The sequence below is a fragment of the Orcinus orca genome, chromosome 3, assembly GCF_937001465.1.
Source record: "Orcinus orca chromosome 3, mOrcOrc1.1, whole genome shotgun sequence".
Classification (NCBI taxonomy): Eukaryota; Metazoa; Chordata; class Mammalia; order Artiodactyla; family Delphinidae; genus Orcinus; species Orcinus orca.
Window position 1 is genome coordinate 208,876 of NC_064561.1, and position 13,063 is coordinate 221,938.

The 13,063-nt window shown below is 64.8% G+C and overlaps 1 protein-coding gene across 1 annotated transcript; it reads left to right on the forward strand.

Annotated features, from left to right (window-relative positions):
* BSG (basigin (Ok blood group)) lies at positions 1 to 7,420 on the forward strand. Its single transcript, XM_004285894.4, has 7 exons — positions 1 to 171; positions 4,786 to 4,942; positions 5,413 to 5,495; positions 5,609 to 6,022; positions 6,575 to 6,599; positions 6,687 to 6,753; positions 7,230 to 7,420. The coding sequence occupies exons 1-6, from the start codon at positions 108 to 110 to the stop codon at positions 6,748 to 6,750; spliced, it is 807 nt and encodes a 268-aa protein (XP_004285942.1). The 5' UTR covers positions 1 to 107; the 3' UTR covers positions 6,751 to 6,753; positions 7,230 to 7,420.
* The last annotated feature ends 5,643 nt before the right edge of the window (positions 7,421 to 13,063 follow it).

A 13,063-nucleotide genomic window follows, 5' to 3' on the forward strand; every position in this document is an offset into this window, starting at 1 on the left:
CCCCCCCCGCGACGCCGCCTGCGTGCGCGCGCCCGGCGGCTGTCCGGTTCTTATAGCGCCGCGGGCGGCGGTTGCGTGGGGACGGCGGGACGGCGGGACGGCGGGACATGGCGGCTGTGCGGCTCATGCTGGGGCTTGTGCTGCTGAGCGCTCAGGGCGGCTTCGGGGCAGGTGAGGACCTTGGGGTGGGGGCGCGAAGCCTGCTGGTGGTCTGGCCTGGCTGGGGGCGGCCCGCCCTCTGCTCCAGGGGAGACCCCAGCCCGGGCGAGAGGGAGGAGAGCCCGGCCGGTGGAGGGAGGCCCAGCCCGGGGGGTGGTGGGGAGGGAGACTCCGAGCTGAAGCCGACCTAAGCGAGGCAGCTTAGGAGGGACTTTCCTGCTCGGAATGCTTGGGCGGGGGCCGCAGGGGAGCCCCCGGGCGCCCAGGCCCTGGCTGTCATCCGGGAGGTGGGCTCTTGTCCTCACGGGGGCGCGGGCACCCAGGCACGTGACGGCCCCTGAGCCGGGTCGGCTTTCCGGCCGGAGGGATTGTCCTTCTTCCCGGGATTTAGGTCCCGTGTCTCGCTCTGGCTCTGCACTTGTCCCTGGAGTCGCCCGAACACTTAAACCCTTGTGGGGAGGCATACACTCTTCTTACTTCGTTTTTGTCTGATTTCGGGGCCCAGAAGAAGGTGGAGGTTGGTCCGCCCTCCTGTTTTTACAGGGGTGGAAAGAGGCCCCGGCCGGGAGGGGAGGTGTTCTAAGGTCACCGTGAGCCCCCCCGGCTCAGAGCAGGAACTGTGGGGGGACTGTTTTTACAGACTCTCAAACGGAGCTCCTCACGGGAGGGGCAGCCTGTTGGGTGGGCAGACGTGGTTTAGAGAATGCTCACAGCAAAATGGGTTAAGGCGTGCTTTTCTGGGAGAAAGCAGGGCAGCCTCTCTTTTGCCTGAAAGAGAGATTTTTTTTTTCCTGTATGGAGCACGACTTCCCGTTTGGTTCTGGGTTAACGATTTATAGCGACCAGCGTGTAGAGAACAAAGTGCAGACCTTGGGGGCAGGAGCAGGTGGGCTCTGAGAGGGGTGGCAGCTGCCCTAGGGCGTGGGAGGGGCTGCCCCTTAGAGAAGCTTCACCGGCTTACTGCTGACCTACTTTTAGATCTCAGTTCGCCTCTTTCTTTTGCCTCATAATCAAAACGGCCATTTATTGACCGCCCTCTGGACAGGGCCCCTGGCAGGCGAGGTGAGTGCCCGGCAGCGTGAGCCCTTTAGACGCAGCCCTCGCCAGCCAGCGGGGAAGGATGGCCCCCGGTGTCCTGCTGGGGGCACAGCTCCGATCCATCACCCTTGTCTGTGGGGTGGCTCTTACACACTCACAGCACGTGGGTGTGTGCCGTGGGCGGTCCTGGTTTATTTACGCTGAGTCTGAATCCCCCGGGGCTATATCTGGGCCTTGTCGTCCCTTTTTCACTTTCCACCTTTCCCAGGGACTCTGGGAAAGACCTGAAAGTCTGGGTCTCGTGTCCTTTTTCTGCCTGGGGTGAGTGAGTTCGCCTTTCCTGGCCAAGTCAGCTCTCCAGAAACCTGCCTCGGGCAACTCTGCTGGGGCAGGTGTCTTCGTGGGGGGGGGCCCATCGCCTGAGGCCCCAGGATGTCCCTCCTCCTGGGAGAGCCCTGCTCTCCAGGCCATGCAGGGCCCTGTGGTCCTGGCGGGGCTGGCGGGCAGACATGGGCTTGCTAGCTGGTTCCCTCTCTGAGCCTCGGGTGAGGGGCCGGAGCCCCCCGCCCGCAGGATTAGAGCGGTGAGCAGCCCGGGGCTGGCCTCCCAGAGGCGGTCTCTCCTGGCCACCGCCTCGTCCCGAGAGCTCCCCCCAGGATGTGTACCCGAGGCCTGCCTGGCCCTGCGCCCTGCCCAGCCCGGCTGCCGAGTGGGCACAGAGGAGGGGTGGCTGTTTTTAGATGAAGGTGACTTTACTTGAGAACATGGGTTGCAGTCACGTGGTCGGGAAGGAGGGTCAGGCACTCTCGGGTTCCCAGGGCTCTGGGAGGGCCTGCCTGTGCACGGCCGGGGCCCCTGTGAGTTCTTGGGGTGCTGCCCCGGGCCTCCTGGGCACTGGGCGTGGCTGGGGGTTCTGGAGGGTGGGCTTTTCACCCTCTTTCCATCACTGCCCCCTGAGGAGCATTTTGAGGCATTCTTTCTAATGGCCCTGTCCCAGTGACCTGTCAGTGTCACAGATGTTACGTCCCCTGTGGCAGCAGTCTCTGTGGTGGCCCTGGGGGCCACAACCCGGCACCCCACTTGGAGTGACCTGGCCTGTTGAGGATGGGTGACCGGCATGTGGCAGGTCACTGGGGCGGATGGGCTGGCTCCCTTGCTGCGTGTGTCCCTCTGGCCAGGACAGGGGTGTCGGCCTGCGGGGCCTCAGGCAGGGAGGGCTCTCCTGGGCGAGGCTGGCCAGCCCGTTGGCCTCTGCAGACACCTGGGATGGGTGGAGTTGGGGCCCACCTCTGCCCCTCTCTGAGAGCTGAGGCACCCCGCCCTGGTGCCACCTGGAGGAGTCCTGCGGGCACTTGTCTCTCCTCCAGGAGGCAGGGTGGGGCCTGGGTAAGACCTGCCTGAGCACCCCTGTCCGAGGCTCTAGGGTGCAGAGGCAGGCCCTGTCTGGGCAAAGCGCCGCCTCTGGCCTTACTTTCTGCCCTGACTCACCTCCCAGCTCTGTACGGAGCTGCTGGTTCTGCAGTCTTGGGAAATTTTGACGGAGAAATGCGGGTTTCTGGAGGCCTTTGGTGAAAGTGACGCAGAGGTCCATCCTCACGCCCCTGTCTGCCTGTAACCGCCTGGCCTGAGGCCTGAGTGGCCAGTGGGCGGACGTGAAGGTCCGTCTGTCCCCGGGGCCTTGTGGCCAGCCTTGTGTGCTCTCCTACACGGCCGGTACGTACACATGTGCCGCGTATGCCTCTACACCTATGTGTCCGTGCACACGTGCGGGCACTGCCGCGGCTGTGCCCCCAGGAGCGGGGAGCACTTGGAGCTGCAGAGGGGCCTCCTTTGCTTCAGTCCCTGCTGGCCCGGACTTCTGAGACGTCCTGTCCCCTTTTAAAGGAAGAGCCAGCAGGTGGCCAGAGGCGGGGTGGTGAGGACTGGCGGCTCAGGAAGAGGCCCCGCCGGGCCCTGCACGTGTTCTGTGCACGGGCTGGCCTTGGGTCCTGCCTCTTCCACCCGAAGGAGGCTGGCGTCCTCTGGACCCGAATGCCGCCGGGGCGCAGGGGCCTGCGTGTGGCCAGCCCACCCAGGACCTAACACACAGGCCCAGGCGGGAACTCAGACACCCAAGGAGATGTGCGCTCTGCCCGCAGTCGTTCCAGAAAGCGGCCCAGCTGTGAAATCTGTCCTGGGATTTGAGCTTTACTTTTCTTAGCGGCTGAGGAGTCCGTGAGGACGGGGGAGCCCGGTTTGGATCACTGGGCGTCAGCCGGAGGGCTCCTGCCGCCAGGTCCAGCCGGGGGTCGTGACCTGCGGTCGTTCTGCTCGGCTTCACGTGCTTAGTCTGTGCTCACGCAGTTGTGCCGTCGGAAGTCACCGTGTGACCCCTGTGACGGAGCGGGGGTCCGGGGTGGCGGCCTGCCCGGTGGGCGCTGGGGCCCCACGGCCTGGCTGCGTCCCTACTGGCTGAACCGTTCCAGCGCAGTCCTGATTCTGCTTTCGCCTGATTTTATGCCAGAGGCCTCTGGGCCTGCACCCTCTGTGCCCAAGTCCTGTGGGTGTGGCCTTCTCCAAGGGTTGCCTCGGGTGCGTGGGTGTGGGTGACGGTTCTGGAGAAACAGGCGCTTCCTGGTAGACACCACTGTGTCTTGGACGCGACTTTATAAAGTCCCCACTGTCCCCAAGGACAGCTGCCCCGGGATCCCGGCTGGTTTGACAGGAGTATCCCCAGGACACCTGCTCCCAGCCCTGGGATAGGGCTCTGGTGTGGACGTTCACTGAAGGTCAGCACCTGGAGGTGCGGCCTGACCCCCAGCAAAGGGGTCCTCATTCTGGTCTGCCGTCCCGGCCCCCTCCCTGAACGCCCAGAGGTCTGGGGTCTCCTGCCCCTGGTCCCTGGAGAGGAGCCCTCCCCAGCTCGAGCCCAGTCTCCCATCTCCAGAACTGTCAGCATGCTTCTCACTGTCTGCTTCTAACCGGCTTCACGTTTCGGTTCCTCAAGAGAAGGTCGTAATGAATGGGGAGCCTTGCCTGGTTGGAAATTGAGAGGAAGGGCTGCTGGGAGTCGCCCCAGCGTCCCAGACAGGAGGACAGCCTGTCATTTGTATGGAGGTTTGGGGCACATGCGGCCTCCTGAGAAGCAGGCACCTCCAGGACGGGGCCGCTGCAGGCCCCTGGCCCCCGTGGCCTGAGCACACCTGTCCCACCCACCCCGGTGGCCTTCCCTTGGTTGTGGGAGAGAGGGGGAACATGCAAGACTACCCAGAGCGGGGGTGGTGACCTGGGCGGTGATGGACTTCAACTTTCCGAAAAGGCCTTTCGGGGCTGCAGGGCTGGACCCAGCAGTCGCTGCCCTGGTCCTTGTTCTGGGGCCGGGGTGGGCGCTGCTGCTGTTCCCACGCCCAAGGCCCAGCCAGTTAGGACAATTCCTGGCAGAATCCTGCCCCAGACCCCGAGGGGAGGGCCTTCCAGGAGCCCCATGTGGTTCTGCACTCTGGGTACCAGCCCTGGCTTCTCTCCCTCTGGGGAGCTGGGGTTGGGAGAAGTGGCAGGCTCCTTGGGTTCTCCCCTGACACTGTTCTCTTCTCTCCTCTGGCTGCCCAGGGAGCACGATCTGGACTTCCGTCGATGATGATGGCTCCAGAACCCGCCTCACATGCGCCTTGAATCACAGCGCCACCGAGATCGTGGGCCACCGCTGGGTGAAGGGGGGCAAGGTGCTGAAGGAGGACGCGCTGCCCGGCCTGAGGACGGAGTACGAGTGAGTGAGGCTGCCCCAGCAGCAAAAGGCGGGGCGTGCCTGGTCTCCAAGGGCCTCTGGTCAGCGAGTACGGAGGTTGTAGTCGGTGGGCTGGCTCTGGACAGAAGTTGGGAACTGGCTCAGACGGGGGTTTGGAGACAGCTGAGGCCCGGGATGCAGGGAGGGTCCAGTGGCTGCCAGATGTGACCACCTCCAAGACCCGTCCCTCCTTCCGGCGCGTTGGGGACCCCGGTCCCTGGCTCGCTGGGTTCTGAGCACCGCCGGGGCCACTGCGGAGCCTTGTCTGGGGGGAGGAGCGGCTCTGGAAGCCCAGGGCTCCTGGATGTGGCTGTGGGGTAAGCTGCCTGCCGCCCCTGCACCTCCTGGTCCCTCCTCCCCGGGGAGGCACCCCCCCCTGTTCCCGCCCCCGCCCGGCAGGGTTTGGACAGAAGCTTCTCGGCTCACACCCCGCTCACGGCCTCTGCCTGCAGCGTGGACTCGGACGACCGCTCGGGCCAGTACTCCTGCATCTTCCTTCCAGAACATGCGGGCCGCACCGACCTGCAAGTGAAGGGTGGGCTCCTGGGGGCCCCGGGCCTGAGGGGCTGGGGTGGAGGCGGGCAGGGCAGCTCCATCTCCGGCCCCGCTGCCCCAGGGTCAGGCTCCAGCCCGCCCTCCTCCCGGCAGGGCCCCCCAGCGTCAAGGCGGTGAAGAAGTCGGAGCACGCCACCGAGGGGGAGACTGTGGTGCTGGCCTGCAAGTCAGACTCCTTCCCGCCCGTCGCAAACTGGCAGTGGTCCAAGATGACCGACTCTGGGGACCAGGCCATCACTAACAGCTCCCAGCACAAGTTCTTCGTGGTCTCCTCGGAGACCAGGACGGAGCTGCATATCCCAGACCTGGACCTGAGCTCAGACCCCGGCAAGTACGTGTGCAACGGCACCAGCTCAGAGGGCTCTGGCCAGGCGGTCATCACGCTGCGCGTGCGCAACCGCTTTGCCGCCCTCTGGCCCTTCCTGGGCATCGTGGCCGAGGTGCTCGTGCTGGTCACCATCATCTTCATCTACGAGAAGCGGCGGAAGCCAGATGAGGTCCTAGACGGTGAGCCGGCCCCACACGCCCTCTGCTCCCCTCCCGGCGGGGGGACCCCTGGGGCCGGGGCCGCTGTCCGGGAGTGTAGGCCTGAGGGTTAGCCCCCTTGGCCACCGTGTCCCGGGGCCTCCCTGGGGCACCCGCCCCTTTCCCTGGCTGGGGGTGTGTGTCAGCCCTTACGGCCTCACCTGCCCCTCTTTCCTCGCTGGGCTGCCAGCAGGCGTCCTCTGCGGTCAGTGCTCCTCCATGGGTTTGGTCTCCGCCTGTGGAGACTGCTTTGGGCCCAGGGCTGTGGCACCAAGTAAACCCCTGGCCTTGTGTGATGGGGCCACTGGGGTGCGGGGCTGGGGGCCAGGCAGGGCCCCCAGGTGCCTCTCACACTGAGACCCTAGACAGCTCACGTGAGGGTGCGTGTCCTGGGGCGGGCTAGCCCCCACATTGCAGTCGGGGAGGCTGAGGGCGGCGCCCCGTGGGATGGGGCCACCCCGTGCATGGCCTGGTGTGCAGACCGCCGCTGACAGCCCGTCCTCCTCTCTTGCATGTGGCTGTGCACCTGCACAGATGAGGACGCCGGCTCTGCTCCACTGTAAGTCCCTGCCTTGCTGGGGGTGGGCAGGTCACTGGGCAGAGCTGGGAGGCGTGAGGGGCAGCTGTCTGGTCCTCCTGTCACCAGGAAGAGCAGCGGGCACCACGTGAACGACAAAGACAAGAACGTTCGCCAGAGGAACTCCAGCTGAGAGGTGAGGGGGGGAGGGCGGGCCGGCCGAGGGCGCGGGGCTCCTGCTCCTGAGGCTGGTCCAAGCGCCCCGCCCCTCTCCCCCCCACCCCCAGGACGAGTCTGTAGGCGCCCATCCCAGCGTTTGCACAACCCCACGGAAACCCACCTGACAAAAGCAAACCGTGTTGTGCATTCAAATCACACGTTTTCTCACCTTTTTAAAGAAAAACGAAACTAGGGTTTTCTGTGTGTAGAATTCTGTCCCTTAGGGCTTTGCTTTTCTTTTTTAACCATCTTGTGAGCCCCCCAGGGGAGTCGTGAGGTTTGTGTGAGGCCCCTGCCACCCCCACCATCCGTCCCCTCGCGTCCCCTGGGCTGTTGGTCTCCTGGTCTGGGTGTGGAGGCCAGACGGCCCTTGTTCTGAGGCTCCCGCCCCAGGTCCACCTCCTGAGACTGCTCGGCTGTGTGGGGCCGGAGCCAAGTCCCTGCCCTTTGCAGAAGGTCCAGGTGGAGCCGCGGTGCCAAGCATCCTGCCGTGAGAAGCCAGTGCTGTGGGGTCACTGCAGGTCTGAGCACGTGGCCGCCCTGGGAAGAGGGTGTCAGCTGCTCTTCTCAGAGCAGGAGCCGCTGTGATGGGCCTCTCTCCCCACCCCACCTTCCTACTCCCCAATAAAGTCTGACCCCTCATACTCTCCCGGCTCCTGTCTGCGCCGAGCCTGGGTCTCACCAAGAAAGCTCGTGGGGGGTTCAGCCGGTGAGGCGTAACGAGGTTAGGGTGCACGGGGGCTGGGTGACGGGTAAAGCCGGGAGTGGTGTACGGACCACTGCAACAGAAGTGGTCCGGCTCTCCAGTTCTTCTAAGCCTGCTTCTGCCCTTCAGAGGGCATCTGGACAAAACCAGGGCATCCTTTCCGCGGACCCCCAGGTCGGGATGGGCGGCCATCAGCCACCGCCGCCAGGCACCCGGCTGTCCTGGTCAGAACGCTCCCGGGGCCTTTGGGGGCCTGAGGGGCAGGTGAGCAGCTGGGGCCTCGCTCTGGAGCTGGGAGTCTGTCCCGAGGCACATCTGGGGTGGGGGCGCGGCTGCCCCTCTTGGGACCCTAGCTGGGGGTGGGAGGCAGCCCAGAGAACCCCAGGAGCAGCTGTGCACCAGCCCCCGCGGGGAGAAGGGGGTTGCCTGCTTACCCAGCCTGCATCCCAGTAGCTGGGCCGAATGGGGGAGCGTAGGTGGGGTTGAAGCGGGGTGGGGGTGGGGGTGGGGGTGGAACAGGAAGTCCTAGGAGGTGGGGCGGAGCCCTGGGACTCGGTAAGTACCACCTAGGCCTCCCACTGGGCACACCTGGGGAAACAGTGCCAGAGGGGAAAGGGCTTGTCCAGGGTGACCCTTTTCCCACACCCAGGGGCTGTGGTCACCCCATGTCCCCCCCTGGAGCCCTGCAAGACCTGCAGGTCTGGGTGAGGGTCTCAAGCCACCTGCTGTTCGGGGGAGGCAGGGGTCTCAGAGTGTTGGGCCAGCTCTTCCTAACTCTCCAGAGAAGCCAGAAATCTGGGCTCGCGTGTGAAGTCTGCGTTTTTCAACGTTGGCGAAAACAAATCCCAACGTACCAAAGCCTCAAGAATTGACAGATTTCAGACTTGGCCCACTGGCCACCGGCTCGAGGCCCAGTGGGTTCTGAGGGGGGACGGAGAGGGCCTCTTCCCTGCAAGTCCCACAGCCCCGGGACAGGGGCTGGGGGCTGGGGTGGGGTGGACCAGGCTGCCCCCTGTCCGCTGACCAGGTGTGTCCCAGGAGTCACCCGCAGGTCTGGTTTCCCTGAGCGCCCACGGGGAGAGTAGGGGTTCCTTTAGGGGGACCTTGCACCGCATAACCTGGAGGAGGTGCCTCCCAGTTCACAGGAACTGAGGCCGCTGGGCCCCGAAGCCCTGGGGCTGGGGCTAGGGGCTGCGGCTGGCCAGCCATTCCCTCCAGCCCCCACCAGAGGGCACCACGTGCACACCCCTGAGGGCACTGGGGCCCAGGAAGTCAGGGGAGCCCCTGTCTACAGAGGTCTTGGGATACCCTGCCTGTCCTTCGTGCCCCCTAGCTGGACACGCTGGGCCCTCGGTCCTGGGCCCCCATCTAAACTTCTCTGGTCCAAAGGATGTACATCCCTGCTTGTTCACTGGGCCATGTGGTTGTCACTGACAGTGTACATGGGTCCGGGGGTTCTGCCAGCACAGAAGAAGGTGACAACGAGTCTGGTTCCTCTCCGGGGACGCTGCTGAGGCTGGGGCCTGATGTTGGAGGGCACGTGAGGGTGTCCCCTTCTCGGGGTCTGTGTGTGTCCCCACCCGCACCCCAGCTGGGGCTCCGCCCACCTTCCTGCTGCACCCCTGGCGCCCACACACTTGGGGCTCGGGAACGACTGCTGGTTTCTTTGTCTAGACAGAAAGTGCGGGATTGTCCGCAGGCAGCGCCTTGGGGGACAGGAGGGGGTGGCATGTGGTGTGGAGAGGGGACCAGGCCCCCAGCGAGGGACGCTGCCCACATGTGCTTTTAGGAGAAGCCCGACCAGCAAACAGGGCCGCTGGGCAGACGGCTCTGCATGTCTCCCTCCCCGAGCATTTGATGAGCACTGGCAAGTCTTCGGCCCCCTGTGCCCCTGGGGGCTGTTCTTGGATGCAGCCGCTGGAGCTGCCTCAGTTTCCCCAGGGGCGGGACAGGAAGTCACTGGATCCAGTGATATAATCTTTGGCAAACGCCTGGAGGCTCAGGACCCGGGGTCTGTCTCGGGGTCCCAGTCGCTGAGGCAGAGGGGCAGGGCTGGGCGTGCCTTCCTTCTGGGGCACAGGCTGCCCACCCCTTCCCTGGGCCCACCGCCCTCCAGACTGGGAGCCCTTCGAGGACGGGGATGGGGCCTGCGCTGGAGGCATCGGGGGGGGGGGGGCGCCTCCCAAGCCCCAGCCTCGTTCCTCCCCCACTCTGGGGCCCTGACGAAGAGCATCTCTGTTGTACACCGGGGGCACCCCAAGGTCCCATGGTGGCTGGCAGCGAGAGACGAATTTAGGGGTCTCGCCTGGCAGCAGGGGGCAGAGGTGAGGAGGAATGGGCCAGAGGTGTGGGGGTCCCAGAGGGAGTGAGGTCCACAGGGAAAGGAAGTCCCAGGTCCGCCGAGGACCCCACCCTCATCGCACAGATGCCAGGGAACTCAGGCCTGGGTGAGGGGCTCCCTACGTAAGGTCACTCTCCAGTCGGGGCTGGACACCGGGGCGCTGCCTGGTACAACGGCGCTCATGCGGGCAGCCCAGACTGGGAGATGTCATCCCCCTTCCGAAGTCAGCGGCGCATGTGGGCACTCGGGCCGCCACACAAGGCTGAGGGGACAGTCAGCATTGCTCGAGTCTGGCGGTGGTGCTTAAGCTCTGAGAACCCTCCCTGGCCCGGGGCCTGCCAAGACCCTGGCCTGGCTTTGTCTCCCTGGTCTCTTAACTATTTTGCCGTCAGAGGGCCTCCAAACTGTGGGCTCCAGGGCTTTGGACCTGGACCCGCCCCAGCTGAGCAGGAAATACGGGCCATGTGTTGAGGTGCTGAGAGGCTGGGGAGGGGAGCTGCGGGCGGGACAGCAGGGCAAAGGCCTCGGGCCCAGGCCAGCTGGGCCTGCTGGAAGCCCCTGTGCCCAGAGCCCAGCGCTGGGGAGGAAGAGGTGGGGCAAACTGGGTGGGGAGGGACTGGGGCTTCCTTCCACGGGAAGTGGGAGTCCAGCAGCTTTGGGTAACAGACCACTCACTGTGAACTGACTTGGGGTTTTATTTCCTGTTTGCCCAGGCTTGTCCCCAGCCCACCCCACCCCCACCACCTCTGGGTCTTCATCTCCTACACCCCCCACCCGCCAGGTCCTCAGTATCCCTTCTCCTCACACCAACCAGGCACCGTCCTGCCTGAGGACCTTTGCACAGGCCACGACACCTGCCGGCCGCTCTGGGCTCCATCCTCCCCTCAGGTCCTGGCTCTGACACCACCCACTCTGCGAGGCTCAGACATCCCCCCAACACCTCATCCCCTGTCCTGGCTCAGGTTGAGCTCACCCCCTTCTAACGGACACTACAACGTCTGCTAAACATCACACGTGCTGTGTTGACTGTCACCCCACCAGGGGTGGGGGCGGCCTGAGAGGTTCACTTCTGAATCCCAGCCCCCATCAGGTGCCTCATAAGTATTTAGTGAATGAATGAATGAATGCTAAGAATGCTCTGGCCCAGGGGCAAGTGGTGAGACGGGGTGGGAGGGACAGAGGCTGGTGGCCGCCTGGGCCAGGGTGGAGCCCGTGTTTTGGGGAGGAGTCTTCAGGAGAGGGGCTCGGACCCTCTCCTCCTCTGTGACTTGAAGGTCCAGGCCAGGTCCCTGGGGGAGGGATGCCATTCTGCCTCTCCAGGCCTGGTGGGTCCTTGGGCTGGGCTGCGGGTGCACCTCCCCGCTCTCAGCCGAGAGCCCTGGGGCTCTGGCGGCCTGCCTGGACTGACATCTTCCCAGGGCGAGCATGAAAGATCCCCCTTCAGCTGGAACACACAGCTGCCTGGGCGGGCCACAGCCTGGCACTGCCGACTCTGCTGCTTGCCCAGTCTCTCTCTCTCTCTCTCTCTCTCTCTCTCTCTCTCCCTCCCTCTCTCTCTCTCTCTCTCTCTCTCTCTCTCTCTCTCTCTCTCTCTCTCTCTCTCTCTCTCTCTCTCTCTCTCTCTCTCTCCCTCCCTCTCCCTCTCTCTCTCTCTCTCTCTCTCTCTCTCTCTCTCTCTCTCTCTCTCTCTCTCTCTCTCTCTCTCTCTCTCTCGTCTCCTCTCTCTCTTCTCTCTCTCTCTCTCTCTCTCTCTCTCTCTTCTCTCTCTCTCTCTCTCTCTCTCTCTCTCTCTCTCTCTCTCTCTCTCAGACTCAGGGCAGACGGCGGCCCAGCCTGTCCACCCATCTGGCTGTGGGTCTGGCAGGGTCTGACTGAAGACACAGCAGAGGTGGCCGCTGGAAGGACCCCCAGGGCTCAGGACAGCCTGCAGGGGGACAGGAGATGGCCCGGCTCAGCCCACCCATTTTTCAGATGGGCCCATCCCTCAATGCCCTTGAGTCCCACCTACTGTGCACAGGGACATGTCACATCTCCACCCTCATGGTCCTGACCTCCAGGTGGGTGAAGTCACCCAATATGATGTCAGGCCTGAAAGCGCTAAGAAGGCCAGAGGGTCCCTGGAGGCCAGCGGTGGTCTTCCATCCCTCTCCCTGTATCTCCAGGCCTTTCCTTATCTCTGCTCCCCATCTCTCCTTTGTGCAGGATGCGCTGGTTGAGCTGGGGTGGGGAGTGGAGGCTGGGAAGAATCCTGGGCCTGTGGCCTATGTCACCTGACGCCAGGAATCACTCCCCAGCCTGGCTCTAGCCCCAGAAGCAGAGCCTCGAGTGTTTTCCCAGATCTGGGGGCCTATGGGGCGGGGGCTGGCTGGAGCCTGAGCCCAAGGGGCAGAGAAATGGGGTAGCCCAATGGGGCTCACATGTGGGCATCCGGTGGGAAGGGGTGGCAGACCCTGGGTCCCCCTGTGACCCTGGGCACTTCCCCACTTTAAAGCCCACCAGCCTTTTGGGAGAGCCCCCCCCGCCCCCCACTGTACTTTAGGGCCTTGTTTGAAGGTGGGGATCCTCAGAACCCTTGGGTGGCTCTTCCTATTGGCCCAATTCGGCCTCAGTTTCCTCATATGCAGGAGGTGGGGGAGAGGGGACCACAGTGGGACCTGGAGACTCCTGGCCTGACCCCACTTTGCCGCTCCCCACACAACACGTCTTTGTCCGGGGGCTCAAGTGACAAAGCAAGGGCTCCTGTGGCCTTTTATTATGGAAATTCTCAAACCTATAGAAAGGATGGAGGCTAGTATGGGGGCGGCTCCACTTCTCCGAGCCCCAGCGTCAGTGGTTACCGCCCCGCTGTGTCCTCTGGACAGAGGCGAACTGAAGCGCCAGGAGAAGGCCCCTCGTCAAGGTCGCGCGCGGCGGCGATGACCTTGGGCGCGTGCCTCTTTTTCGCGGGCCTCAGTTTCCCCTTCTGGGACTAGGCTTGATCGGATCTCCGAGGCCTCGAGCCGCGTGACCTTGGGCCGTCCCAAAGCCAGCGGCCTCAGTTTCCCGGGCGCGGGACCCGTGCGGGGCGCGCCGGGAGTGTGCGCGGGCAGAGGTGGGGCTCCCGCCCCCTCCCCTCCCCCGCGGCCCCGGCTCCGCCCCTCGCGGCTCCGCCCCGCCCTACCCCCGCCTCCCCCCTCCCTCGGGCTCGGGCCGGCGGCGGCGGCGGCGGCTCCGCTCCGCACTGCCCGGCGCCGCCTCGCC

Bases quoted from the DNA above. Each gene is read 5' to 3' on its own strand.
- BSG (XM_004285894.4), top strand. From the start codon at position 108: ATGGCGGCTGTGCGGCTCATGCTGGGGCTTGTGCTGCTGAGCGCTCAG. The intron at 172-4,785 runs GTGAGGACCTTG...CTGGCTGCCCAG, and splicing joins TCAGGGCGGCTTCGGGGCAG to GGAGCACGATCTGGACTTCC. The intron at 6,023-6,574 runs GTGAGCCGGCCC...GCACCTGCACAG, and splicing joins GCCAGATGAGGTCCTAGACG to ATGAGGACGCCGGCTCTGCT.